At 27.4% G+C, this 27,814-nt stretch overlaps 3 protein-coding genes across 6 annotated transcripts in view; all 3 read left to right on the top strand.

The window, feature by feature from the left end:
• Positions 1-2,922, top strand: part of btsz (bitesize) — a 62,085-nt gene extending 59,163 nt beyond the window's left edge. For all 3 annotated transcript variants that reach the window (XM_088197864.1, XM_088197863.1, XM_088197865.1), the window contains exons 7-9: positions 670-845; positions 915-1,123; positions 1,983-2,922. In XM_088197864.1, the coding sequence (XP_088053990.1) occupies positions 670-845; positions 915-1,123; positions 1,983-2,116 (519 nt within the window). In that variant the 3' untranslated portion in view covers positions 2,117-2,922. The remainder of the gene's footprint in view (positions 1-669; positions 846-914; positions 1,124-1,982) is intronic.
• A 923-nt stretch (positions 2,923-3,845) lies between these two features.
• On the top strand, positions 3,846-5,739 carry LOC148229786 (trypsin-3-like). Its single transcript, XM_088197861.1, has 7 exons — positions 3,846-3,919; positions 4,004-4,098; positions 4,159-4,265; positions 4,889-5,030; positions 5,104-5,211; positions 5,279-5,425; positions 5,496-5,739. Exons 1-7 carry the CDS (start codon positions 3,859-3,861, stop codon positions 5,700-5,702), a joined length of 867 nt encoding a protein of 288 aa, XP_088053987.1. The 5' UTR covers positions 3,846-3,858; the 3' UTR covers positions 5,703-5,739.
• A 2,375-nt stretch (positions 5,740-8,114) lies between these two features.
• Positions 8,115-11,852, top strand: LOC148229785 (kallikrein-8-like). Of its 2 annotated transcripts, none has more exons than XM_088197525.1 (7): positions 8,115-8,188; positions 8,254-8,315; positions 8,385-8,500; positions 8,564-8,687; positions 9,537-9,650; positions 9,720-9,866; positions 11,105-11,852. In XM_088197525.1, exons 1-7 carry the CDS (start codon positions 8,149-8,151, stop codon positions 11,318-11,320), a joined length of 819 nt encoding a protein of 272 aa, XP_088053651.1. In that variant the 5' UTR covers positions 8,115-8,148; the 3' UTR covers positions 11,321-11,852. The 2 variants fall into 2 exon arrangements, with proteins under 2 accessions (XP_088053651.1, XP_088053652.1); XM_088197526.1 differs by having other exon boundaries at positions 8,138-8,188; positions 8,361-8,500; positions 11,105-11,449.
• The last annotated feature ends 15,962 nt before the right edge of the window (positions 11,853-27,814 follow it).

The following is a 27,814-nucleotide window of genomic DNA, read 5'->3' as shown; positions in this document are numbered from 1 at the left end:
GTAAGTCTTTGACGCACATCAGGGATATAAATACAAGTAATTAAAAATAATTATTTATTATCAATTTAATTTTGAATATTTAATTATACAATCAAGGGTTAGTTAAAGCTTTATATTATTAGTATGGACATGTATGCACTATATTTATTAAGTCATATATTAGAGAGTGTGACGTTAACAATTGGTATGTTAACTGATTTGCGAATTATAAATATTTATTGGCATTTTACGACATATATGCAATATTTGTATATTAGTAAATAAAAATAATGAAGACCAAAATACGTAATCCATTAGGAAGGTCGTTTACTCTGAATTGAGCAATAAGACTACGCTCCTTTTTTTTCATCAATTTGTGAACACAAAGCAAAAAAATTGTCTGATTTATATCGAATACCAGTTAAAACTACCTGCTAAACATATTTTGGTCAGATTATGCAGCTGTGAAGAATATTTAAAAAGATGACTCACTATTGTGGCCAAGGTTATATAAAGTAAAAGTAAAATACAACTCAGACAAAATTCAGAATATCTTAGCTAAGATTCATGAAAAAAAGTTACTACAGAAAAATATTTAGAAAAGTTATAATATAGATATTTTAAAAACTACACATAATTTATAAATACATGCATTTAATTATTTATTCAATATTTTATTTTAACTTTTAGACTGAGCAGTTTGAGGAGCAGCAAGGTGTCAAAGGTGATATGATTGTTGGACTCAAATTCGAAGTTAGCGAACAAGCAAATCTGCGTGCCAAAGGCACTTTGCACGTTTTGGTCAAAGAGGCCAAAAACTTGTGTGCTACAAAACCAAACGGACTCTGTGATGTCTTTTGTAAAAGGTACACTTGTAGTTAATAAAACGTTTAAAGTGCATATTATTTAATGAATAAATATAACTTATTTTTCAGCTACCTTCTACCGGAGAGAGGGCGTAGTGTTAAACAGAAGACTGCTGTAATTAGAAGAACATTGTCACCACAATGGGAACATTGTTTCACGTATCGTGGAGTGACTTTGGTTGAGCTTCAACAGAGAGCTTTAGAACTAAGCGTGTGGGATAGGGATCGTTTGAGCTCAAACGATTTCATGGGTGGCGTTAGATTTTCACTGGGAAAAGGTGTGTTTATTTGAACGATATTTTTAATAATATAATTGATAAAGATGTAAATTTTGTAATTTACTATAAATATCATATATACAAGATGAGTCAAAAATTAAAATTTTAAGGATGGAATATCATTTAAAGCTTCAATTTTATAAAAATAGTATTAAATTTTTTGTGTATTTTTATTTTTGAGCTATACTTCTTTGAAAGTGGAATATTCTCAGTTCTTACCTAAGAGTCTTGATTTGGCCAAACAAAAAAAGTGTAATATAAGTTTCACAATCACGCGTAAAATAGTATATAATTTTTTTAATAATTTATAAATATTATATGACAGTATTCAATTTTGCATTTTAAAATTTATCCATTTATTATTTTATTTTGAGACCTCTTGTAGCGAAACAAGAAATTTGTCAGCACTATTTTACTACAAATTAAAAATAATTTATCAAGTAAAAATTACTATAGTAAGCTTTCGTTTTCACTAAACTAACAAGGATTAAGAAAAATATAATTAAAAAATGTGCGACTTTACAAATTAAAATTTGATGTAAGTGGTGTGTTGAAGGATTATCAATAAATTTGGCAGTCTGGAAAAAATATTAATTTGTATTGAAAATATCAGAAAATTCTTTACTCTAGTTATTCATACATCTATTTTAAATTAAATAAATTGAAAATATATTATTATTAATATTGATAAAAATTGAGGGGTTCAAAAGCTATAAAAATATTTTTTTATTTGTTAAAAATATATGATTTTTTATAATTTAATATTATGAATATCCACGTTTTATATATTAAGTATAAAGTTAATATCATCAAGTCATTTGTGTTCTTGAATACTATAATTGTTATTTTTATATTATAGGAACATACATGGGTGCTCAAGTAGCGTGGATGGATAGTGCAGGAAAAGAAGTGTCATTATGGCAAACGATGATGCAAAGGCCAAACCTTTGGGTTGAAGGGTCAGTTCCTCTGAGGTCATCGCTAAACAACTGATTTCGATCGCGTGTATAAAAATTACCAAATACTCTTCTTATTTATCAACGGAATGTTCCAAGCACAAACAACGAACTTTTGTATCATACAACGACCTTAACGAACTAATCGAAAATTGTAAATATGCCTACTTACTATTGGTTTCCATTCATTTTTAATATTCGAACCATTCCTAAACTATATGTGTGACACTTATGAATAGGATGTGTAAATAAGTTTTTACGAATTTAGTCTCTTGCCTTGTCAATGCCTAATTTTAGAATATTTAACTGTAAATTCCTCCCCTCGAGTGGGTAATGATCTCTATTATTAAACGCCTTTTAAAAAAAGACTGGTAAATAATTATCAGTAGACTAATATACATATAATACAGAGTATTATTTTTTAAATAATGTTAAAAATAATATCTTTTAAAAATTTGCTTTTAAAATAATATACGTCTTATAAAATAAAAAAAACACCGATCAAAGATATTTATTATTTTTTTATATCAAAACACGTTAGTACATAATATGTATGTATAAGCCTATATATACATATTATATAATATATTGTGTACTTTGTTGATATTATCGATGAAAAGATATAAAAGACGTGTCACACATAGCTAAATATATTCCAAATATATGTATGTATACAAGTAATAAGAAAATTTATTTTATACTGTGTTTTATATAGAAATGTATATTAATAATAATAAAAAAACATTTTGTGATTGAAATTACAACCGAATCTGTCTTTTTAATGTATTGTAATGTTGTATTTATGAAATTTATATTTTTAATAAACATTTATATGAACATAAATAATATTTTTTTGATTTACACATTTACTAAATATCCTACTAATTCGTATTAATTCTATGTATAAGTTAGAAAAACACAAATAATACATAAAACAATCTCAAAATTAATAAAAGCTTTTATTAATTAATATTTATTATAAAAAATAAATGTATATGTTTTGATTTTTTTAAATATTGTAAAAATTAGTTGTAGTAAAATATATTAATTAAAAAAATCTTTATTCGTTGCCTTCTATAGTATATAATATATTAAATTACAACTAAGCAATTGTAATTAAAGTGTAGGTTTATTATTTTTTTTTATATGAACACCAAATATTGTAGTAAATTGCATATATTGTGGTATAAGTATGCATATCGTTGGCATTTAATTTTATTATTACTTGCTTTAACATTTCGAAACTATTTAATTATAAAAACATACACACACATAGTGATACAATTGTGTACAATCATTGTGTATCATACAATGACCAGAAGTAAGATAATACAAATAATAATTATTATTGTTCATAGAGTGGTGACTCAAATAACTTTTGTAAGTACCTAGTAGTTTTCTGCAATTATATGTATAATATATAAAAATACATATTTTACGAATCAATGATACTGAAATTAAAATATGCCTTATTAGTAATGTCGATAATGAATTTATATCTTAAATTTAACTTAAAATATTTTGTATCAAAATAACAAAATTTATTACATTATTAATTCTTTTTTATGAAGTACTACAATTTTTTTTTATTCAAGCATTGGTCAAAAATATTTTTTATAGTATTAAATGTACAACATAAAAAATAATTTGTGATGTTTGATTATAATTCTAATCATTTGATTAATTCTATATTATCTGATAAGATAAACATAAAAGTTATAAATGAAAAATTGTTACCAACTAATCGCAAAGTGTTCGCAGTCTGCTTGTTACAATACAATGTCAGCAATGAGTAATTTGTGTAAATTGATTTTATTATTGTTAACAACGCAGTTTACACGTAAGTCTGATAATAATTATTGTTTTACAATTTTATATATATATATATATATATTTTTGTAGTTACATTTGTTTTATTTTTCAGTCGTGTTAACGGATAATGTAAATAGTACATTGTTTAATTCTGGACCGAGAATCGTCGGTGGAACACTTGCCAATCTAACGGAGATAACCTACCAAGTAAGTGTAGCTTTGAAAAAGATATTTAAAATTATTTAATTTATATTTGATGTTATACAGGCTTCGATACAAGTTGGATCTTCGTTTTTAAGTCATATATGTGGCGGTGTAGTTATATCCAAAGAGTATGTTTTAACAGCCGCTCATTGCGTTTATGATGAAAAGGGGTAAGAAAGATTAAATACATAAATATTAGTAAAATAAATTATTGAATAAATATATATATATTTGAATTTTTGGTGTCATAGAATAAATATTTTTAACTCTTGTAGAATTTCCTTAAAGTGAAAATTAATAATCGTTCTACCTTTCTAAATAAATATAGATTTAAGTAATAAATATTTCTTAATAAATACATTCACAAAAAGGCATCTTATTTTTTTAAATTTTAGTCTCTTTAACTTGTTAATCTGCATTTTTTTGTAAATTATTTTACGTGTTTCTTAACAACTTGTACCCCCTTCTCTCTCTTAGTATTACATATATATAATCGTCCTATATTACTTTTATATCAAAATTATTATTTTTGTAATTATATGAATTTTTTTTATGTAGATAGAAAATTTGTTTTTTAACAATGTAATCTTATCTTGGGTTGAAATACTTGCAATATGCAATTTTCATTTCACAATCTATCGTTATACAGATTAAAATAAGTTTTGATATAAAAGCAACATCGACGATACTATCCAAAAACAAGATATCTTAAGAAAAATTAAATTAATTTAGTTTTTTGTATAGTGTCGCTATTTATATAATTGTATACTAATTAATATTTCAAAATATTTAGTAAAATTCAAAATTTGAACAACATTAAAGTGGTATTGGCAACATTAAGATGGCCGAGTGGAGTAAAATACGACATTATCAAGATAACTCCACATAAAAAATATAATTCTAAAACTATGGATAATGATATAGCACTCCTTAAAGTATGTTTTAAAATTACTTATTTATTATTTTTTTTAAATGATTCCATATTTTATAAAATGTATTTTTTTTTAGATTAAACCAATTGATAAAAGCACTACTTTACCGCCGGTTGCGTTAAGATTTACGGATACAAAAGCTGATGAAGAATGCACAATTAGTGGATGGGGAGTCATTAGAGAAGTTTGTGGTTATTAAAGATATTATTTATTTAAATTTACAAAAAATAAAAATTTAATGCTCATTGTAGGATTCTAATGTTGCTCAAATTGAATTACGACGAGCAAACGTGAAAATTCAAGATTTTAAATTATGCAAAAAAGCCTATGCTTCGGTAATCGGTCTTACGAAAAATATGATATGTGCCACTGGCAGTGGCAGGACTGATTCATGCTCTGTAATTAACTTATTTTTTAATTAGTATACATCTACCAAAATTATTTTTAATACTTTTATTTAATACTCAGGGTGACTCCGGTGGACCATTGGTGTGCAACGGCGAATTGACTGGTTTGGTATCGTTTGGTGTTGGTTGTGCGAAAGCTGAATATGCAGGTGTTTATACACACGTTGCAGAATATTACAATTGGGTGAAAGAAAACTCAGCCTTTTCTCTCAAATCGTCTGGATTGAGCGTGTTTTTGCTTTCGTTGTTAACGATTTATTTACAATAATACATTAAATGAATAAATATAAATTTTATTTATAAATATATTTTTATGAAAAAAACTTGTATTATTGAATATAATATATTTATTTTTTATTATTTAAAAAAATAACGTACAAAACTGTTGCATATGACTTCATTGGCAGTCGCAGAATCAAGGACATTCTTCGCACGAGTATCGCAATAAATACATAGGGCACGCGTTCTCGTTTACAAACTAAATACAAGGTCATTTAATACATAAAAACTGGGAAAAAAGTTTGATTTGGTTAAATTAACATCATATAATTAAAATAACCTAACCTCAAATTTTGTATGGCCTATGCCCCCTATAACGTAGTATTCCTATAACGAAGTCCTAATCACTACGCTATAGATGGGTTGACTGTAATTTTCAGTCAAACTTGATTACTATTAGGACAAAGATATTACGGAGGAATGATTTATTTTTCAACAGGTACAGCATGATACTGAAAAAGTATAAGCACTTAAAATATAGTTGCGCAATAATCTATTAGCAATATCCTGACTTGCCGTTTTTTATCATGTACACGTAGTATACATTGGTTGTGGATACGTAGAATACATTTTAAATTAGTTTGGCGGTCTAAGTTTTAAATATAATTTCAAAAGTAAAGAAAAAAATAGTACTCAGATTACAAATTATGAAGTGCTTACAATATAAGATTGATCAAGAATATAACATAAAATATATTTAAAATAATGACTTATCATTAACAATGTAAGATATTACTTTGTTATATTTACAAAAATCGTTCTGTAAAATTTCAGGCTGATTATCATCGTAGTTTTGCCGAAGCATCAGCTTATTTTCAAAAATTGTTTTTTTAAGCTTAAAAAATAAAATAAAAAATAATATAAAAAAAAAACTATAATTTTTTTAACATATCTCAAATCATATTTTTTCATTGCAAAATTTTCATTATAATTTATTATGTTACAGCATAATATGCCACAAAATAAAAATTAAAGCATTAGATACTCAATATTCATATTGTAACCAAAATGTCGTTAAATTTTTTTTAGCACAATTTTTGAGTAAAAATTGTTAGTCATTAAAATAAAATGCATAAAAGTAAACTTCAACTAAAATTATTAAAATATACGCTCTATATTAAAGTAATGATAAAAATAATTTTAAATGATTTTTTTTAAGTAATGGTAAAACAAAAATCTGTTTATCATGGCTTGCCAGGTTGCCCCAATGCGCCATGGTGGCCATTATGAACATATTTGTGTTTGGAAAACTCGTGTATTTTGAATGGCCTGTGCAAAAAGAGCGTTCTTACGTCTTGACGTCCTGGCCGCTACGAATGAGAATTAGGGATGCGATCGCGACTCTTTTGGTATCGCTATTGAAAGTCGTAAAGCATTTACGAATTGTCGACATGGACCTTTAGCAACTTTAAAAAGGTGCTACATTGAGTAGACGCTATGCTAAGTGTGCAATGAATATCACAACAATCCTAGCAAAAAATACACTAGTATACAAATATGGATACGAGTAATACGATCCGTACTATTTTTTATAGAGATATTTTAGATTTTTTTTTAAATTCTTTTCAACAGAAAGGAGTACTTCGCTTCTTTTAGATTCCAGATAATAGAACTAGCGTATTTTACAGAACGCAAATCAACAATAAATTATTAAAGTGTAAAGCGCTTCGCATAATGAATCCGAGCATTCGTATACTTTAACGATGTCCATTGAATATCTCCATCACTTTCAAATAATCGACGAAACTAAACCTTTTAAGATATATAAAAATGAATGATCCAGCAAAAGTCAATCCACACTTTCAATGAAAATCATCACATAAACTTTAATACAGACAAAATTAAAAACCCAATTTTAAAAAAAATATGGAAAAGCAATTGAAAATGAAATTAAAAGAAAAATCGTACTAAATATAAGAGACAACGCGAAAGCAATTTCAAATTCAGCAATCAAACGGAAAAATTATAAAATATCTAATTCAAGACCACATAGCTGAGATGAGATCAAAATTACGCCCAAGATGATGATGACCCTAACAGTGTTTGAAACGTCAGCAAATATGACGCGAGAAAGAAAAGCAATATAAAAAGCTAAGTAACGTGTTGAATAAATCCTGTAAAAACGTGAACAACTTAAATAACATAAATTGATCATGTTATTTGAGTTGTTAAAACACTGTTTATTATATGTTAAAAAAAATATTTTACCTAGAACTTTTGCTGTGAGTAAGCCTAATTTATCAAAGTTTTATTGTATTCACAAGTGCAATTAATTATTCATAGTTACGCGTTATAAAAAGTTGCACCTTAGTTTGATTTAGATTATCGGTAAATTTCAGGCATTTTCTAAAAGATAACGATCATTGTTAAATACAAGCGCTCAAATAATCTACATGACATGCACTCAAGGAAAGGATAATAATATACACATAAAAATGAATATCATAACATTTTTGTGGTTAGCGATATTTATTTGTAAGTAAATTAAAGTTATGTGTATTATTCATGTTTATATAATTTATATTTTCATACATAATCAGATGCTGCCAAGCCGAGAATCATTAGTGGTGAACAAGTTGAACTTAACAAACTTAACTATCAAGTATTTATTATATAATATTAATGATATTCAGAAGCAATTTAAAAGTCCCTTATATAAATATGATTTTAGGTTTCATTGCAAATGTATGATAATGTTACTCAAACAGCAAAGCATATTTGTAGTGGTGTGGTTTTAACAAACCAAACTATTTTGACGGCAGCCCATTGTGTTTCAATACCTGGATTGTAAGTATATTATTTTTTTATAATTGTGTATCTGTAAATAACTATATTTATGGTAATTATTAGCCCATCTGATCCTGATAATTATATTGTGATTGCCAATACTGTGAATAAAGTAGATGGTGTGAAATATAAAGTGGTGAAAATTGACATAATTGAAGAGAGCGGTGTAGATCTTGTTAAGCTTGAGGTAAGAGTGTTTTATATGTTTTTTAAATTTATACATTTTTAGAATTTAAAATAGAAAAATAACTAATTACACTGTGAAAATCATATTTTTTACTATTGCATCTAATTTTTTTTTATTCTTGGGAAAGTTTTTTGTTTATAAATACTTTGGTAAAATACTATGAACTTATTATATCGCCTTTTTTATCAGCTGCTTAATTTTTGCTATATATTTGTATAATCAAATTTCATTAGTAATTTCTAAGTGAAGAATAAAATTAAGGCACTTCTTAAAATGCTTGTTTGTATTGTTTGTGATTTACTGTCAATAAAACTCACACCTGTTATACTTTATTATATTTTTTTAGTTGGGATATTAAATGTTCGTTCATATGAAATTCTTATAGCCTTAGGAATTTCATTGTCTATCTTGATTCTTAATATCGTTGCACTTTTATGACTTTAACTACGAGGGTTATATTCTAAGCTCAAACGTTTTTATCATGTCTTATAGTTAATGAAGGTGTAACTTTATTAGGCACATTATTTACTTTATAAGAAAACCATTGGGTTAAAAATTAATCGTAGCTTCATTATAAATTAAATTCAATAAATATAAATATTTTTCTATATTTTTATAACCCTTACTTGATCGATATTATATTACATTTACTTAAACAACCCAGTAAAAGCTTTATATATTATCGATTTATGAGAATAGTGTTTTACTGTTTTAAAAATATTGTTGTAGAGTAAACTTAATCATATTATTATTCTTTATAATAATTTATGTAATAATTTATTTTTAATATTTTTTTTAACGAATCGCGAAATGTTAGGCATTATTGTAAATATAAATTATTAATTTTAGGTAGCACATATGGACAACAATGACTTTCAATTACAACCGATACCATTACGAAACAAAAGGACTAATGACAGCGAATTATGTTCAGTCAGCGGTTGGGGATACGGTGGTGTTGATGTGAATATTTTATTTTTTGATTTGATTAATAGATTTTTTATACTATGATTTTTTTTAAATTTCATACAGAGTTTTCCTTCATCGACGCCTTCAAATAATCTAATGAAAACGTCTGTAAAAATAGTAGAATTTGAAAAGTGCATACAAACGTACGAGCCTGGAACTATTAAAAATGGAATGATATGTGCTAATGATGAAAATATAAACACATGTGCTGTGAGTTAATTATTTTATTGTAATGATATTATTCCCACAATATATAAGTTAAAAAGGCTACGAAACACATTATTTCAATAATGTTTTAAACGTGATGTAAATAACTAGATTTATTTTATTTTATTTTATTTTATTAATTTATTTAGCTTAATAGCTAATCTTTACATCTAACAAATTTAGTAAACATATATAAAAATATATAAAAAATACATAACAGAAATAAAAAATAAAAATATACAATAATAAAGACTTAATATTATAATTTATTTCTATATGTACGAAGGTGTTCTTTTATTCCATTTATGAAACCCGTTATATTTTTGCTGTTTCGGATTTCTCTTGGAAGACTATTATATAAATCAAAACCTCCGTACATAATTCCCCTAGCCGTACTCGTTTTCTTATACTTAATTATCTTTAAATTTTCTCTATTTCTAGTATTATATTTATGTACATCTTTATTTCTTATTAAATACTTATTAAAATATTCTGGTAACATATTATTTTCTAACTTATATATAAATACTAAAACATTCATACTCAATATTTCTTGAACATTCAACCATTCTAAGCTATCAATCATACTTTTACAATTAGTTAATCTATTTTTAATTAAGATTACTCTCATTGCCCTATTTTGTAATTTTTGCAACATTTGTTTATCTAATTTATTTAACATATTTAATAGTGTTGCACAATAATTAAAATGGGGAAATATTATACTATTGTAAATTATTTTTTTTGTATTTATACTTAATATATTTCTTAATCTAGATAATAAACCTATTTTTCTACTAATTTTTTTAATATGTAATTACAATGTTCTTTAAAATTTAATTTTGTATCAACAATTACTCCTAAATATTTTATATTATCCACTATTTCTATACTAGAGTTATTTATTACTATTTTGGTACTATTATCTAACACATTTTTATAAGTAATAAACATACATTTAGTTTTATTCTCATTTAATTTAAGTACATTATTCTTTAACCATATTTCTAATATACTTAATTCATTATGTAAATTATTAACAATTTCTTTAATGTTATCACCTATGCAATACATTAATGTGTAAGATAAAAACTTTTATTTTGTATAAAAGGATATATTGTTTAATTAAGTGTAATATAAACAGAAAAAAAGATACGTGTAAGAATAACCCTTTTCTGGTATAAAATATATATTGGATTCTAATATTTTTTTATATTATTTAAATATTTTTTTATTGACAGGGAGATGCAGGAAGTCCATTAGTTTGTGACGGTGAACTGACTGGCATATTTTCTTTTGCGAAAACGTGTGGAAGTGATGGAGCACCTAGTGTATTCATTGAAGTCGCGAAATATGTAAAATGGATTAACGGCGCAAGTTCACTCAAGCATTCGGTTATCAGTATATTTGGAATAGCACTTTTAAACGTTGTTTTGCAATACTACATACGTTCTTAATGTTAGGTTTATGTATAAAATAACAATTACATAAAGTATGAATAATTGATAACGTTTCACTGGCTATAATTGAGCGTCCTAGGTGTATGAAAAGCAATAAAGGTACATGGCTATAAATCACAACCACCCGAAGATGGCTTACATCCTGATCATTACGATACCAACATGAGTTATGGCTGAACAGGACGCATAAACATCGCAGGTATCTTGTTAGTTCTCTAAACGACTTTTTTGCGAAAATCCGATCTATATGGCTAAAACAAAACATTGTAAAGATTATATTATGATTAATATTTCATTGTAAGGATAAGCCAATAAATTATTTTCAATGGAAGTAATAAAATATAATAATCAGGGACATTAGAATGCGACGCAATTTTATCAGTACAGTCTTTTCCTAAAATCCTTATCGTAGTCGTTATCAAAGCGATAATATGTTATACTTGAAACCGGAAATCTAAAAGTGTTTTGTGTATATTTGATTCTATTTTGTATGCTATGTAATAAATAATAAAAAAAAACGTGACAAAAATATTTTTTTATATTGTAAATCAAATTTTAGCAAACACACATACCCGTCTTCCGGATTTGTCCATGACAAGGATTTATGATTGAGACAGCGAATTAAAATCCCTATCCTCATAAAGAATTATTTCAGTCACGTAAAGTCTTCGAATGCTCCCATGCGCTTGGAACTATATTCACATTTGATTCGTAGAAATTCCAAATTGCCATAGAATAATTTCACATAGACGAAAGTATCGGGAAGTTTATTATTATTTTATATATAATTACATATAAGTATGAAAAATAATCGATTAATTACTTTTAAAAATACAGAGTGAATAAAACAAACACTAATATTTTAAATTATAAAAGGAAATCAAACCATCTACTTTCTATCAAAGTATGACTTTTAAATCAAAATTCTATTTTATTAAGCTCACCAGTTTAAGCAGAAGTTTGACTATTGTTTCTCATAAGCTCACTGTAAGATTGTTTTTGTTTTAAAAAATGGTAAATCTTGAGTATTTTAATTAATGTATATTTTTACATTTTTATAATTATTCTGATGATCGAAAATTAAATTTTTTTATTTTTCCAATAATACTATAAAATAATATTTCATAAATATATTATATACGCAATTTCATTATTAAAAAACTACATAAGTAACAGTAATTTTATTCAATTTATTTACATATGTTCATCTTTTATATTAATATATATAATATGTTGTAGGATTTCTGGAAAAAGATATATTTAGTTATTTTTTGTCGATGATGATGAGTAAGCAATAGATACGTTAAAATATATTATCAATCACTTTTTTTATTTCATTGCGCTTTGTTTCGTCACGAATAAAACACATAGTCTTTAACAGAATAAGTAAAAACAACAGTGTTTATAGATATGCTATCTATATCTATATCACTCCGATAACCCTTTAGCGAGCAAAAGCCGAAATCGGTCGATATATCGACCGACGACATTACGGTTTATAATTCAATACTTATCCATAATAAAATCATCTTTAGCATCAAAATACGTCGTCGAGGAAGCTCTTTGGTTGATATATCGACCATATATAATGAAGTTGTCGCTATCGGGCAAAAAAAAATCAAAAATCAAATTAAAACATTACAACAAACTCAAAGACTTATTTTTTATTATTATTTATTTATATGTGTATATGTAATATATTTCAAACAATAAAAGATATTTTTGTGCCTTTCTTAAAATATGACGCTAAGTGGTCAATGGTCGATATATCAACCCATAGAAATTTCAAAATTTCGATTTTTTTTATCAAAATTCCGTTTTATATGGACATGCTGATACTTGTTGGACATGTTGATAGGAATCGCAAAATTAAACTAATTTACCACAGAATATCGAGATTTCAGAGAAATTAAAAAATAAATAAATTATATAATAAAATAAAAAAAAAAGTAAAATTAAAATATTTTGCAAAATTTAATTCAATTCAAAATTAAAAAAAAACATAAGGTAAATTATATTAACAGAAAATATATCAAAATATACGAAACTGTTTTACTGATTCTTTATAACGAATAGATCGACTATTTAATTATCTATTACTTGATAATCAAAAAAATAAAAATAACTAAGCTTAAAAGATCTAAACATATAAATAAAAAAGTAGACATTTTACAATTACATGAACATAAATCAGCTGCATTTTTTAGAGATACACACATAATTTTTAGTTAGTAAGTCTATTTATTTATTTGATTCTCTTTGTACCTAAAAAAAAGTGCCAAAGAGCTATTTTTCATTGAGGTGAAAACCATAATCAATAAATAATCAAAACTTTAGATATCTGTAGTTAAACAGATTTTTTAAATATTACTAAAAATATTCTTACTCTATTGTATAAAGTAAATTTTGGCTAATAAAATATAAATAGGTTTACTATGACTTATTGATTTTTATACTTCTTTATAAACATCATAGACATTAGTAAATTTACTGTAATATTTTTTGTCAAAGTATGATATTGACAGTTGAGTTGAAATCTTTTTGTAAAAATTTCAGAAGTGGCGAGATAAATTCCATGAGCGATGCATAATTGGTGTTCTGGCGTGACAAATTTTCTAACGCGTACCATGAAGCTTGCACCGCATACTACAATACAAACTTAATAAAGAAAATACCGTACTTTTCTAAGATTTTTTAATCTTATTTCTTTACAAACATTTAATATTTAAAATTTGTAAAATACCAATTTGATTACTGAATTACATTTATTAATCTCGGCATTTATAAATATCGTAAATCGTCCTTGACTGGATTACCTAGTTATATGTGTGCATATATTTTTATTATGCTAAAAAAATATATAAAAAAATAATTTGCTTGAATATATCATATGTACATTATTCATAAAGTAAAAACTTTTAACACGATCTTGTCCCAGATGTTATAAGACTATAGTTATTTGACTTTTTTTTATACATTTATAATGTTTGCACGGAAAAGTTTCCTTTTGTCATTTAAATTTTAACAAGACAGAAAGAACTTATATTAAACATATAAATAGTAAATTGAAAAAATAATTCTAATTGTCCAGTTTCGTAAACATTGGTCCATCGGCGCCAGTTTTAAAAGGCCCAAACTCGATTAGTAAAGATTAATCTGGGCGTTGAAAATTGCGAGCAGACTTCGCTAAGGCCGGTAAATAAATTACTATTATCAGCGCTTAATACCGTCAAGTTTAAAACGGATACAAAAGAGAATCTCTCAGAAAATTCTCAGACGATCGTAAAGAACATGGCGTAATTGATTTGATACCGGGATGAATTACCATAATGTCCGAAAACAAATCTTAATTTTGACAGTTAATATCTTGATAGTATCAAGCTGTGAAAATTAACGGAAATCTTATTAACATCTTAAATTATGACGGGAAAGAAAGCATTATTTAAAGAGCACTTCACGAAAATTATTAAATCAATATGTGTGTATTATTACATTTAAGATTTGATATTTTTAATATTGAAATATAAGCATAGTGATCAAATTTATATTACATTGAATAAAATACAAAGTGACTAATGGGTCATTCTTTATTATAATACATTACAATACATATACTAAATTCATTACGTAAACTTGTCTGTATAGAGCACTATTTATTTTAATAACAATAAAGGCTACGCGGACAGGTGGTCATCAGGAAAATTTGACCCGGCCGACAATGGTCTGTCATATTATTATTACGTAACAAGGGAAACTCTTTTGTTCCAACGGATGACTGGTCGTCGAGATCTGTCGCTAGGGGCCCATTCATGGGGTCTCTACGTCATACACGAATTCGCCAAAAGCCCCATCTAACCATACACAGTCACAAAAGAGCCCATTAACTATGCACGACAGTCGGATCGTGTCTAAACACGTCAAAGTGCTATGATAGTTTGTTTTAATACATACATAATATGGATATACATACCCATTATAACTATATTACAAGGTATAAAAAGCTTAAATCCAATTAAATCATTTTTTTAACAAATTATTTTTTTGCAAAAAATAATCTCAGTTAAATGCCGACGTCGATTTTAATTCAAAGGACTAACCATTCCATTAATAACGTCAAAAATGTGTCATTAATTTTGTGCCTCACAAAAGCTCAAAGTCGCAAGTGACTATTTTGACCCAGTTTTTCGTAAGCATTATCATTTATTTTTAAATCAATCGAAAAGTGAAGGCAATGTTTGCCCGGAAGAATCGCTCATCAAAACTAATACAAAAAAATGCTCTGTGGAAGTGGAGCGCAACTTTTGTCCACAGGGAGAGAGGGGCTCTCAACCTTCCCCCTGCTTCCCCACCTACTTTAACTCTCCCCATCAACACCAGGGTCAACCCATCGTCCAAGGGTAGAGTGCTCCTCCTACTCTTCATATTTCTCCCGAACGATCTGTCCCTATTTCCATTGCAATATATGATGTCTTGATTGATACCGTGAGCAATAAACAATTAAGGAATCTATTGTAGTAGCCAAACTTATATTTTTCCTTGTCTAGGATTATAAAAGCTTGTTCATACTCTTTATCTCCTTGCACTTTAAAGCAAAGGCTTTTAAAATGAACCGCTGAGAGAATGCACATAAGGGGTCAAAAATCAAAGCACTCTTTCAGAATACATGTTTTATAACTTAAATTACGAATTAGGTTTAAAAGAAAGAAAAGTACTTAAACTAAATGTATGTTTATTTATTGTGAAGATATGTTATATAATAATACAAAAATAGTTAAAGATAATTCAAAATAAATTTGTATATAAAAAAAATATTTTAAGAAACATTTAATTACATTATCAAAAAAATTAGTATAAAAATAAATATATTATCTAGAATCAGAAATAAATTAGATTAAACGATATTGCAAAAATTACAAACTGGGGCAGTGAAAGTTGTTTTAAATAAAAATAGTTTTACTAGTTGTAGAAGTATAACTACAAGATTGGAATGGTTGGATGTTCAAGAAATCTTGAAGATTAATCTTCTAGTGTTTATATATAATTTAGAAAATAATATATAACCAGAGTATTTAAATAAGAATTTATTTAGAAATAAAGATGTATATAGATTAATACTAAAAATAAAAACAATTTGAAGATAGATAGGTATCATAAAACGAGTATGGCCAGAGAAATACTGTATGTATATGTGAATTTGTATAATAATATTCCTAGGAAAATCTGGAAAAATAAAAATGTAGCGGGTTTTCACAATAAAATTAAAAAAACACATTCGTGCAATAAACAATAAATAATAATATTAAAGTATTTTTTTATATTATGTTTAATATATATATTTTATGATTATTTTTGCTTAGTGTATAAATAATTAGCTATATTAGCTAAATAAATTAATAAAGTTATAAAAAACGAGGCAATATTTATACATTTTATTTATACTATAATTGATATTTAAAATACAATAAAAACGAACGAAAATATAATAAATTATCTATTAAGATACAAAGGTACATATATTATATTATTAATTTATTTTTATGAGATATAATCATATTTCTGACCAAATAGTTATTATATGCTTAATTAACGGTCTTAACGGTAGTTTATCTTAAAATTTTGTAAAAATAAGAATAAATTAAATATAAGAAATTGATAAGAATAAAATTTAAGCGGTTGTAAACAATACAAAAATATTTATATTAATTTAAACTAATAGTTTAGTTTTTAATGATTTTGGGAGCTAATACTTTTTCAAGGGTCAAAACGGACCAAGCAACGAATATCCAAATATCAAGCCGACTGTTGTGCTCAAGAGTTTTGTGCTCAAATCACATTACTCTTATTAAGCATATAATATAAAAAGAGACGTACGTTTATAATAATACATAAATAAAAAGCACTATTTCTGAACGACTTTAACTTTCAAGACGAGAGTCCTGCCACATACGAATGAATACCTTAAGTTTTTGAGAGTGTGTACTAGAAAGTCTCGAGAACTTTTAATCACTCCCTAGACGAAAATACTTTAAGTTATTCAGCATGCTGCTGAAAGTTTTTATTTTTACTGCTCAACTGTAGAACTATCACAATTTAATTATTTTCGTTAATAATGAATCATCACGAGCTCACATTCAATAAAATATTTCTAGTTACTATGTAAGTACATAGAACCCTCGGGAAATTTAAGTGGAAATATATTTAATTAAAATATAAAAAGCTCAGAATTCTTTTAATCGATTTATCGACATTTTAAATTGCTCTCAGAAAAGCATATAAATTACTAATGGCGTTAAGAATTAAATAATTACTATCGTCCTCAACTTATCGTAATAATGTGTTGATAGAAAATATTTTAAAGTATAGTCTAAATTGACTGTTAGCTCTAGACTAAAAAACATGGATTGACACTCCTTTAGCTGTAATTTAAGAGAGATATAATTTATATTTCAAGAGCTTATATTTACCATCACTATTTATGGTGGAGATGCTTCAAAACACCCGGTGTAAAAAACAAATAAACCAATATCGGTCCAAAATCGGGTCAAAGCGTTTTATAAAATTCAATAAAACCGGAATATATTTTTATTTATATTTCGCAAATGTTTTTATTAATACAATTTATATAAAATTAGTATTATACTTCGTTGGTCGAAAGCATCAACTTGTGGTATTTTACTCCGTTAGAAAGTTTATAATACATGGTGCATTATTGAATCGAGATCATCCATCATCCAAGAGTTCTGGAAAATATTTTATATAAAGTTGACGGGAAAGAAGCGATTTTTCTTTCAATAAGCGATTCAATAGAAATTTGCTGACGCTGCTACCAATATTGCATTCCAAGTGCAGTTTTCAGCTTTTGACACCGGACGCGATACATTTCAACATTTATCATTCGTAATGCGGTCAGATAAATAGAATTCAATATATATTCTATAAAATATTTATTCTTTTTGTGTGCCTATTATGTTGTTTATTAAATATGATTATCGCAATTTTTTATTTTTTCTATCTCGGTAATTGAATATAAGTAAGGATCGTTAAAAACTCAATCGCATAAGTCTTCACAAACAATTCCACTGCATGGTTTAGGTGGATCTAAACAGCTTTATATTAACCTTAAGGTTTTGATTGTGTTGTGATATTCCTTAGGTGTAGTAAGTTTTTTCTGAGAAAGCACTATTAAAATTGGTGGAATTTACTTCAACATAAATATTATTATATAGTACGTTATGAATATTTATATCAATTAAGAAACAACAATCTGACGTGCAAAATGCAAAAGATATCTTTTTATTGTTCCACTGGCATAATTGTGGTTTTCAGAAGCATCACAAAAGAACCCCCCCAAGTGTGCCTCGCCTCGCGTGCAAATCCCAAGTCGCAAGATTCTCCATCGTCTTTGTTTGTAGAAGTACGAGTAGAAGTAGTATTTGCAGGGTATATAGTGGGGCGTAACAGTCTGGGGTTTAATTCGTTTTAATGGGGCATCCGAGGTCGTTAGGCATTAAACGGCAATCGCGAACACATTCCGCGGATCGGCGAAAGGGCGACAAGCCGATAGCAGACAAACATAGTACAAAAGATTTTCAAAGACAAACGCCGAGTTAAATTGTGAGATAAGCTATTAGCGCGCCGAGCAGATGCTGTAGATTGTAGAACATCAAATTTTATTGCTTGAAACGCTATAGATCGGATTAATAACACTCCTGGGTCTCTTCTCTAATGAGATAGTGTTTCATATGCTTTTTTTATTATTATAAAGTATTGTAACAAACTCTGGAATAAATAAAAAAATTGCATAAAATAAATGTTCGATATATGAATAATCTATAAAATATTTTATTTTATTACTTGGTTATGGCATAGCAAGCATTTTAAATTACGAATGCTTTTGAACCTTATGTGTATTATTAAATAAATGTATTATTTAATATTTTAATGGTTTGACTTAAAAACATTAATATTCCTGGCGCCTATCAGAGAGATATTCTCGGAAATAAAATTCTAAAAAATTCTCAGAAGCAATGGTATCGAAAAACGTTGAAAATCAGTTTAAATATAGTTCCAAGCAACGTCGTTATCTCATGAGTCGTAGCAACGGTCGCTACAGTTAAAGTAAAATATTTTTTTTTTTTTTTTTTTTTAATTCTTTTAGCTTATTTGTTATTAAAAAAACATATTTTTGCAGCACAATGTTAAACATATATATTTACTATAATTCTGTACCATATGTGTTAAAAAATATTTAATCGAAATTATTTTTATTTAATTTAATTTATTAAAAAACAATTTATTAGACAACTTTAAAGCGACCATTTTTATTTTACCATTTAACTTGATAACGTCCACTTGATCTTTATCATCTATTATTCACGTTTGTAATAAAATACAGCAGTACTTCGATTGCTTCGTTTATTGGTGTTGACATTTACATCATGATACTGTAACCATATGTCACTGGAATGCTCTCGAGTTTATTTACACTTACTAAATCATGCAAATAATTTCCTCAAAATAATACAGCATTTTTTCGAATTAAATTTTATAATACATCCTTAGTAAATATATCAATCAAATAGTATTTTTTCCATGTCATCGTTAGCAGAACTGTCTTCAAATTAAAAATAAAATAATTAATCATCGATATAGGGGCAAGCTATTCTTTTCCACTTTTATCTATTTGTTTATCTTACAAGTGCGATTTTTATATTTGAACCATGGTTTAAATAATACATTTACCTGGCTGGCATTAATCTAATTTTCAAAATACTAGATCGATTTATAAATACTAAGAATAATATGATATTGAAAATTGTATTCTGGTTTAGAATTAAATCTTGCGGAAGTAATTAAGATATTTGAAGTGCCCAATAATTAATTTATTGTTTCAAGAGCACGTTAAAGTTAAATGTAGCGCTTAGATGTTTAGGCGAAAAGGAATGTAATGATTTCGTTGAATAATTCATGAGAAATATTTTAGTTCTTGTTTCAAGTGAAAATCGCTATTGAACCAAGGTATGCTTAAGTTTTGATTAACTTATTAATAAAAAAGATTCATTATATATACTCTAATAATACTTTAAATTTCTCTTACTGGGTAACGAAATTATTATTGTAGGAAACGCAGTAGTAGTGTCATAATAACCTAATTCAAAGATAAGAATTGCCAATGCATTTTTCAACATTTACTACCATAACATCTAGCTACGATGGAAGCAATTTATTTTATGAATATATTTTTGTGCAATATATTATTTAACAATTTATATCATTTTATTTGTTGCTTAACATGAATAGATTAGATATGTTTGGTAAATCTGATCTTGTAAAATTATAATTACAAAAATCACTAATATTCTAATTGCGATAAAAAATGAAAACATATGTGAGTCTTCATTATCTTGTAGAAATGTTGTATACTTATATAAAAAGTAACCGTATTTAATATTTTACAAATAATCGTAAATGTGATTGTGCTTGCAATGCTACACTACAGTATAAAATATTAAGAAACCTTGATACATATCATATAAATATTATCATTTTTTTATTTAAATATATGTGCAACCTTTTTTTGATTTTGATTTTGTGTCGGGAAACTTTATTTTATAAAATATATTACAGATGCTCTATTCAATTAATCAAGATATAGTGACCAATCATAATACACAAACCTTGAGAAATATAGAAAGAAGCTCTGTATTGTTGTAGTCAGGAAGCATAGGCCTTTATAAAAAAATAGTTTGACAGTACTTCAACGCTTAGTTTTAATTTTTGTATTTTTTTTGGATGAGTATATTAAGCATAAAAAACTTGTATAAAAGGCTATATTGAGCATTGGCCTTAATAATGGGGCACGAGGAGAAGAATATCTAGCTGATTACGTAGCACTCAAAGTCAAATATGCAGGCGGAAGCGGTATGGTCTGGAGTTGCACGACAGCAGCAGGAATAGGAAACTTATACACTTGCAGGGGTAGTGTGAATAGTGACATTTATATTTCAGTGTTAGAATCTACTTTAATGGATTCCTACTATCTGATTCCAGCAAGATAACGCTCCGTGCCATACTTCACGAAAAAGCAGAGATTGGTTTGCGTCAAAGAGCTTGCCGCTTTTAAAATGCCCTGCTCAGTCACCAGATTTAAATTCTGTAAAGAATTTTTGATCAAAACTAAAAGGAAAAGTTGGCCAACACAACTGTAAGTCTAAAATTGAGCTGCGAGAAAAAGTGCAGATGGAAGATGCAAAAAGAGTTGCAGCTTTAATTAATGCTATTGGTGAGTACTAAATATTAAAAATATTAAAATAATAAACCTTAGTCGTTTTTATTTATATTTTGATGATTTTTTAAGTTATAATACATTTATTGGAGTGCCCCACATTATGGCTAAGCCTGTATTTGTTGAATCACAAAAAAGTTGTAAAAGTTTCTGAGGTTTCTTACAAGTGTTTTGCGCCTAAAAACTTTATTTGTTGAATTTGCAAATAAATACTTTTGGGGGTCTTTTACATGGGTTTTATGCTTATAAACAGTTCGGTGATTATTGCGCAAACAAATATTGCGCACACGAAAATCTTACACAGCGAAAATAGATGATTGCGCATACAAAAAATAAAAGTAATAAAATATATAATAATAAATTTAATACCAAGTAAGCCTACACTGTAATGATGGATTGGAAATATAAATATATAATAATTACTAATTAAAAAAGTTAATAATCAGTGACTTATACCACTTTTGTATGTATATGTTTTTTAACATATTTTAAGTCGCGTGACCATTTTTATGTGTATTGATTTTGATTTAGTTGATTTAATTTTTAATAAATATTTTTTTTTCATATATATAATATAACATTTTTTTGAATTAATAATTTAAAAATAAAATAAGTTTTAATAAGTAATAAAATAAAATCATAACTTAGATCTGAATAAAAATCGATAATGATTATTTTTTAAGTATGTAAAATATAATCCCCACAAGTAAGAAAATTCTATAAAAGTGAATACTGAAAATTACATGTTAATATTTTTAGTAACGTTATGAAGCATTTTAATGAGTTCCCAAAGCGGGTATCTTTAATTGCAAATGTATATTTTTATTTATTAATATCTTTTGCAACACAAGTTCAATAAAAAAATCTCGGTTTTTTCCGCATTAAAGGCGCTTATGGTTAATTTGGAGCGCTACAACTTCTGCATTGCACATATGAAAATTTGGTAGTGGTGCAAAGTAGTAAAGCCGCGCTGCCCTGGCATACGTCCAACGCTATTTGCGGTGGCCGATGTTGCAAAAAGTTTCGAACGACACGTAATGAGTCCACTTGTGCTATATATGTACATACATAAAGGCTCATTCACACGTGTCATGCGCGCTTCCGTTTCGTTATCTGGTCTCGCTTTTGACCGCGAAAGCCATCGCACTTCCGCTCCGTGCGGAATTGCAAATAACACTCCCATGTATGCCCCATGCAGTTCTTCTATTTCCGGTCGCTTGGGGGCTTCCAACGTGAAGTAATAGGACATCTTACAAACATTGCATGCAAATTTGATTGCGCCGCACAGTAAAAATACTCACGGGATACTGTTTCTATACATTAACGTAGCAGGTATTGCAACAATACCGTTACTACCGAGAGAAAAACAGTCAATACCGGTATTGACATTATTATCATTTTAATTAATTGCCCAAAAAATAATCCGAGTATGATTTTTATTCAATATTTTTTATATAATTGATGTAAGTTAAATCTTATACCTTAATAGTGATATTATTAATTTCCTTAAATCATTAAAATAACAACAGATGTGTATAGACTAAAATATTCACTTTTCAGAGGAACATTTCATAAAGGCAACTTCTCGATGTGCGGCTCTCGTGTCTTTCTCAAGGGAACCATTGTTCATAACTTTTGCCACGTGTAATATCAACTCATTTACTTTAAATAAAATCTGACACTGCGCAGTAGCAATAAAGCTTAATTGAGTAATTTTTATTTCGCAAGGCTTCTGCGGGTATATATTCGGTTGCCCTGTAGAAACAATTCGAAACATTCGTCTTAATTACCATAAACTCGGTGAAATAGAACAAAAATCAGCCCTTGTTCAAATGCAAGTTGCTCTTGATAATGGAAACGCTAACGGCGAAAGTTAAAAAAACGCAAACGTAGAAAGCACAAAGGAGAATGTCTGTCTGGGGATTTCTTAACACTATATAATACCGCTTCAGGTTAGTTACACTCGAGAAGACAACACGAACCACTCCAACGACTCAGACGAGGACAATATTTTTGCGAAATGTTCTCATCTCCGTCGCTTGTAATTACAACAGCTCGACGAAGAGTGTATACATACAAAGATAATAATACCGTACATTGCATATTAAAAAAAAATGACTATTTAACTTACATTTTGTATACAAAAGTGCATGTTTTAGACATTAATCTAAATTTAGTATTCAGCACTACTTATCAAAAGTCATTTTAATTTGATAAAATTAAAATTATAGATAATGATCAGCTAAATTATTACAATATAAAACAATCTAATCAGCGTGACACACGACAGCACGACAAATGAGTGATAAAATTTGTGACTAATACCTGAGCTCGAATTTCTTATGCAGCGTAGTGTTTTTAAATTTCTATTGCATTTATGAGTAAATATCATTTAATGATTGTTCGCTGATGTCACCAATGATATCAAGAACTGACAACCTGATTTCAGTTTGTATTTTTTATTATTTATTCGTAGGTATTGATTCTGCTTACCTTTTGTAGCTCATTAATCTGACGCATATCACGCGACAATGAAATTTTTGTAATATATAAATAATCAAACAAATTTAATTTGGTTTACGTTAGGAATGTTTTTATTAATTTGAATCAGATTGTTCTGATTTATTTGGGTCATACATATTGTAATGATCAAAAAATGTTTGGCCCAAACCGCTAGGTCGTCCTGTATCGGTGTCATGCAAGTAGTTAAAAAAGCGTCGTCTTGGATCGATTCCAATGCACGTGTCTGGCGTTGAGATCTACGGTTAAAATAACCGAGTGCCCAAGAGCAAACACCGCATCGAGATCATTACAGGTCAATGCATATCTTGGGGAACTATACCCTGCGATAATTATTATTATCTTGTTTTTATGTTTAATTTGCATCGTAAAGGTTTTTAGGCTAGTTGTGTTAGTGTTTATGCACCCGTGTTTTATTAATTTATTTACAAATATCACAACATGAGAGATGGTTCCTATGTTTACAAGTGGTTTAAAATCTGTTTCGGTGACTACGATAATATAAATTTTGTACTCACAAATCAGATAGTTCAAGTTATTTAGTTTTATATCGGATTCAACGAGAATTCCAAGTCAATGTGTTTCAGAGGAGGATATCTAAGTATTCAACCATCAGGACGATTTCTATTTTACTTGCGTACTTGCCAGCCTTGACTCTGAGCTGCTCCTGCAATCTGCAGTAGACATAGAGATCTGCAGTTTGCAAAACGTTGGTTTTGTTGGCCTCAGAACAGAAAGTTGATCCCGTTGTTTTATTGTAATTTGTAACTTTGATAGTAGACTAGTTTATGTATTTGTTTCAACATGCAATTGTAACTACCTCTCTGCTAATTAGCTATATACTTAATAATACATATTAGAATTATTTAAAATAAAATATTTATTTTACTATTTGTTAACAATTAAGAAAAACTGAATATTTCCAATTAAAAATTCGATTTATATTTGTTTAAAGCAAACAAAGCTTAAATATTGTTAATAAGCGTCATGGATTTGTTTTGCGGTTCAAAATTAAGCCCAAGCTTCACGCGAAAAACATTTAATGTTCTCGGAATGAAAATAAAAAAGAAAACAACAAATCGCTTAGCGAAAAATAATGAAAAAAAACAATGATTTATCTAAATTAAATGGCGGCGAAAGTTTTACGGATGAAGGGCTGCAGGCGTTGTAAAATTTATTTTTCTCAAGCGTTAACCTCTCCCACTCTTGAAAAGAATGTCTCATCGCCGATACAAAAACTCGGTGCGAAATGTAATAAAAGTTTTTATTTTTTCACTTTTTTTCTTTGCTCTTCTCTCGCGGCTACAAAGCTCTGCTTTCTCAAAGGGGAATAGATTGGATAAGTTGACTGATTTGAATGGAGATGCTATCCTCGCTTTATGTATTCCCTAGTACCTGACTGCGCGGAAGACGAGCCCTTTATGGAAACTTTTGGTGTTAAATAAATTTTGTTTCTTCTTCGCGACTCAATGGCCGAAAAAAGTATCACGTCAAAAGACACAATACACATACTTTCTTTAGATTAATGTTAACCTTTTTTATTTTCTTCGAAGTCTACGCATAACAACCTTCATTTGTGACATTGTTTTATAATTTATGAAATATTTATTAATAAATGATTCTTAGGTGTATTTTGACGATTCTAGTATTAACTTTAAAGACAGGCCAAAAACTATTTAGTTACTTATCATATAACAATTTAATTTATTTAGCACCGTTACAAATTCAAACAATGTTATTATGTATTACAATTGAGAAAAACACAACAACGTAGTGAATTTTGTTGTGATAAACACAGATAACTTAATTTCAAGGCAAGGGCTTTACATATTATTTTGTTTATACTTCATTGAAAAACCAATGCTTCATGTGTATTGGATCAGTGCGGTTCAAAATTAAGCTTAAGCTTAATATTCTTAGAATGAAAGTGAAAAAGAAAACAACAAATCGCTTAGTGAAAAATAATTAAAAAAATCTCTTGAACGATGATTTATCTAAATTAAATGGCGGTGAAAGTTTTACAGATGAAGGGCCACAAGCGTTGTAAGATTTATTTTTCCCAAGCGCTAACCTCTCACACCATTGAAAAGAAGGTCTCATGGTCGATACAAAAACTCGGTGCGTAATGTAATAATAGTTTTCTTTTTTCACTTCTTTTTCTTTGCTCCTCTCTCGCGTCTACGAAACTCTGCCTTCTCAAAAGGGAATAGATTGGGTAAGTTGACAGATTTGAATGAAGATGCTATCCTCGCTTTATGTACTCCCTGGTACCTGACTGCGCAAAAGACGAGCCCTTTATGGAAACTTTTGGTGTTAAATAAATTTTGTTTCTTCTTCTCGACTCAATGGCTGAAAAAAGTATCACGTCAAAAGATTAATGATCGCGTTATTTTTTACATTGCCTGCGCATAAAAAATATTTATTAATAAGCCTTTGGTGTAAATTTAATTAAAGTGATTCTCAGGTGTAAATTTGATTGAGACGATTATATTATTAGCTTATATTATAACTTCTTAACTTATTTAACATTGTTTTTAAACACAAATTTAAACCTTCTTTATGTGTATTACAATCGTTAAAAATGCGACAATTTAGTGAATTTATATTGTGAGAAACACAGAGAACTTATTTTTATTCAAAGAAAAATATATAAAATCATTACTGTTTATATGACGATTTTTATAACACGATGCATGTATGTCTTTATATAAAAAAATATTTTTTTCTTTCTACTTTGAAAACGTAAAATTAACAAAAAACCAGTTCTTCATGTGTATTGATTCATTATTGAGCAAGTGCTCAAGGTAGCTGTGTTGTGGCAACGATGCTTAAGCAATTAATTTTTGTGTTCTTATTGATTCCTATGTGTTTTACAATTTAAGGTAATGTTTTATTATTTTAAATACATACTAATATCTGTAAATAATGATTGTTTAAAACACTTGATAGGCTTTACTTACCATTTTGTTAAGTTATCTGCAGTTTATTAGATAAATAATGCTTACAACATAAATTACCTTTACATATATTATTTTTAAGCAAAAATGAAGCCATCAAATATTTTTGATATATGCGAAAATTCATATTAGGTAATTCCATGAATTTTGTTTTTTATCTTAAGTTTTAACAGTCTTGCTTTGAGCGTTAATACCTGAGTACATATTTTGTTACATTTGTGTTAGTGTGCATCTGGACTTCACATTCCTATATTAAAAAAAATAAGCCACTAAACAATACAATAGAATAATTTTTACTAAGTGAAAAATTAATACAAAATTTCGAGTTACTGTAGTAGTTTTAGTTAAAAATTAAATTTTTAACTAAAACTACTAAAAACAATCGTAAATGTCAAAAATAGTTTAAGCAATTTCTAATGTATTTATGATATCAAGAATAGTCATAGATGTGAAAGACCAACAAAGATAGACGATGATGCCATGGCTGTAGAAATGGAAGCAAAGTAAATTTATCGAGGGGTGGGAGATTGGTTTATCTTTAAAATAAAATTTTATTTTAAAGCATTTAAATAAAATATACTTTTAAAAGTGTTTTTTTTTTAATCAATAAAAAAATCGATAATTATTTAGAATTACTTATTATTTATTAATATTCTATAAATGTGTTTATTAGTATTGTCATTACTAAACTTTTTTTTTGGGCTATTATATTTAAAGCACACTAAAAGC

Source organism: Plectrocnemia conspersa, unplaced genomic scaffold (assembly GCF_051122295.1).
Source record: "Plectrocnemia conspersa isolate PC_06_02 unplaced genomic scaffold, ASM5112229v1 ptg000011l, whole genome shotgun sequence".
NCBI classification, from domain to species: domain Eukaryota; kingdom Metazoa; phylum Arthropoda; class Insecta; order Trichoptera; family Polycentropodidae; genus Plectrocnemia; species Plectrocnemia conspersa.
The sequence above is the reverse complement of the archived record's forward strand: the minus strand, read 5'-3'. Positions and strand labels throughout refer to the sequence as shown.

Excerpts from the sequence above, each read along its gene's own strand:
- LOC148229786 (XM_088197861.1), top strand. The coding sequence starts at position 3,859 with ATGTCAGCAATGAGTAATTTGTGTAAATTGATTTTATTATTGTTAACA. Across the intron at positions 5,212-5,278 it reads GATGGGGAGTCATTAGAGAA|GATTCTAATGTTGCTCAAAT; the intron begins GTTTGTGGTTAT and ends TGCTCATTGTAG. Across the intron at positions 5,426-5,495 it reads GCAGGACTGATTCATGCTCT|GGTGACTCCGGTGGACCATT; the intron begins GTAATTAACTTA and ends TTTAATACTCAG.
- LOC148229785 (XM_088197525.1), top strand. The coding sequence starts at position 8,149 with ATGAATATCATAACATTTTTGTGGTTAGCGATATTTATTT. Across the intron at positions 8,501-8,563 it reads TGTGTTTCAATACCTGGATT|CCCATCTGATCCTGATAATT; the intron begins GTAAGTATATTA and ends GGTAATTATTAG. Across the intron at positions 8,688-9,536 it reads TAGATCTTGTTAAGCTTGAG|GTAGCACATATGGACAACAA; the intron begins GTAAGAGTGTTT and ends TATTAATTTTAG.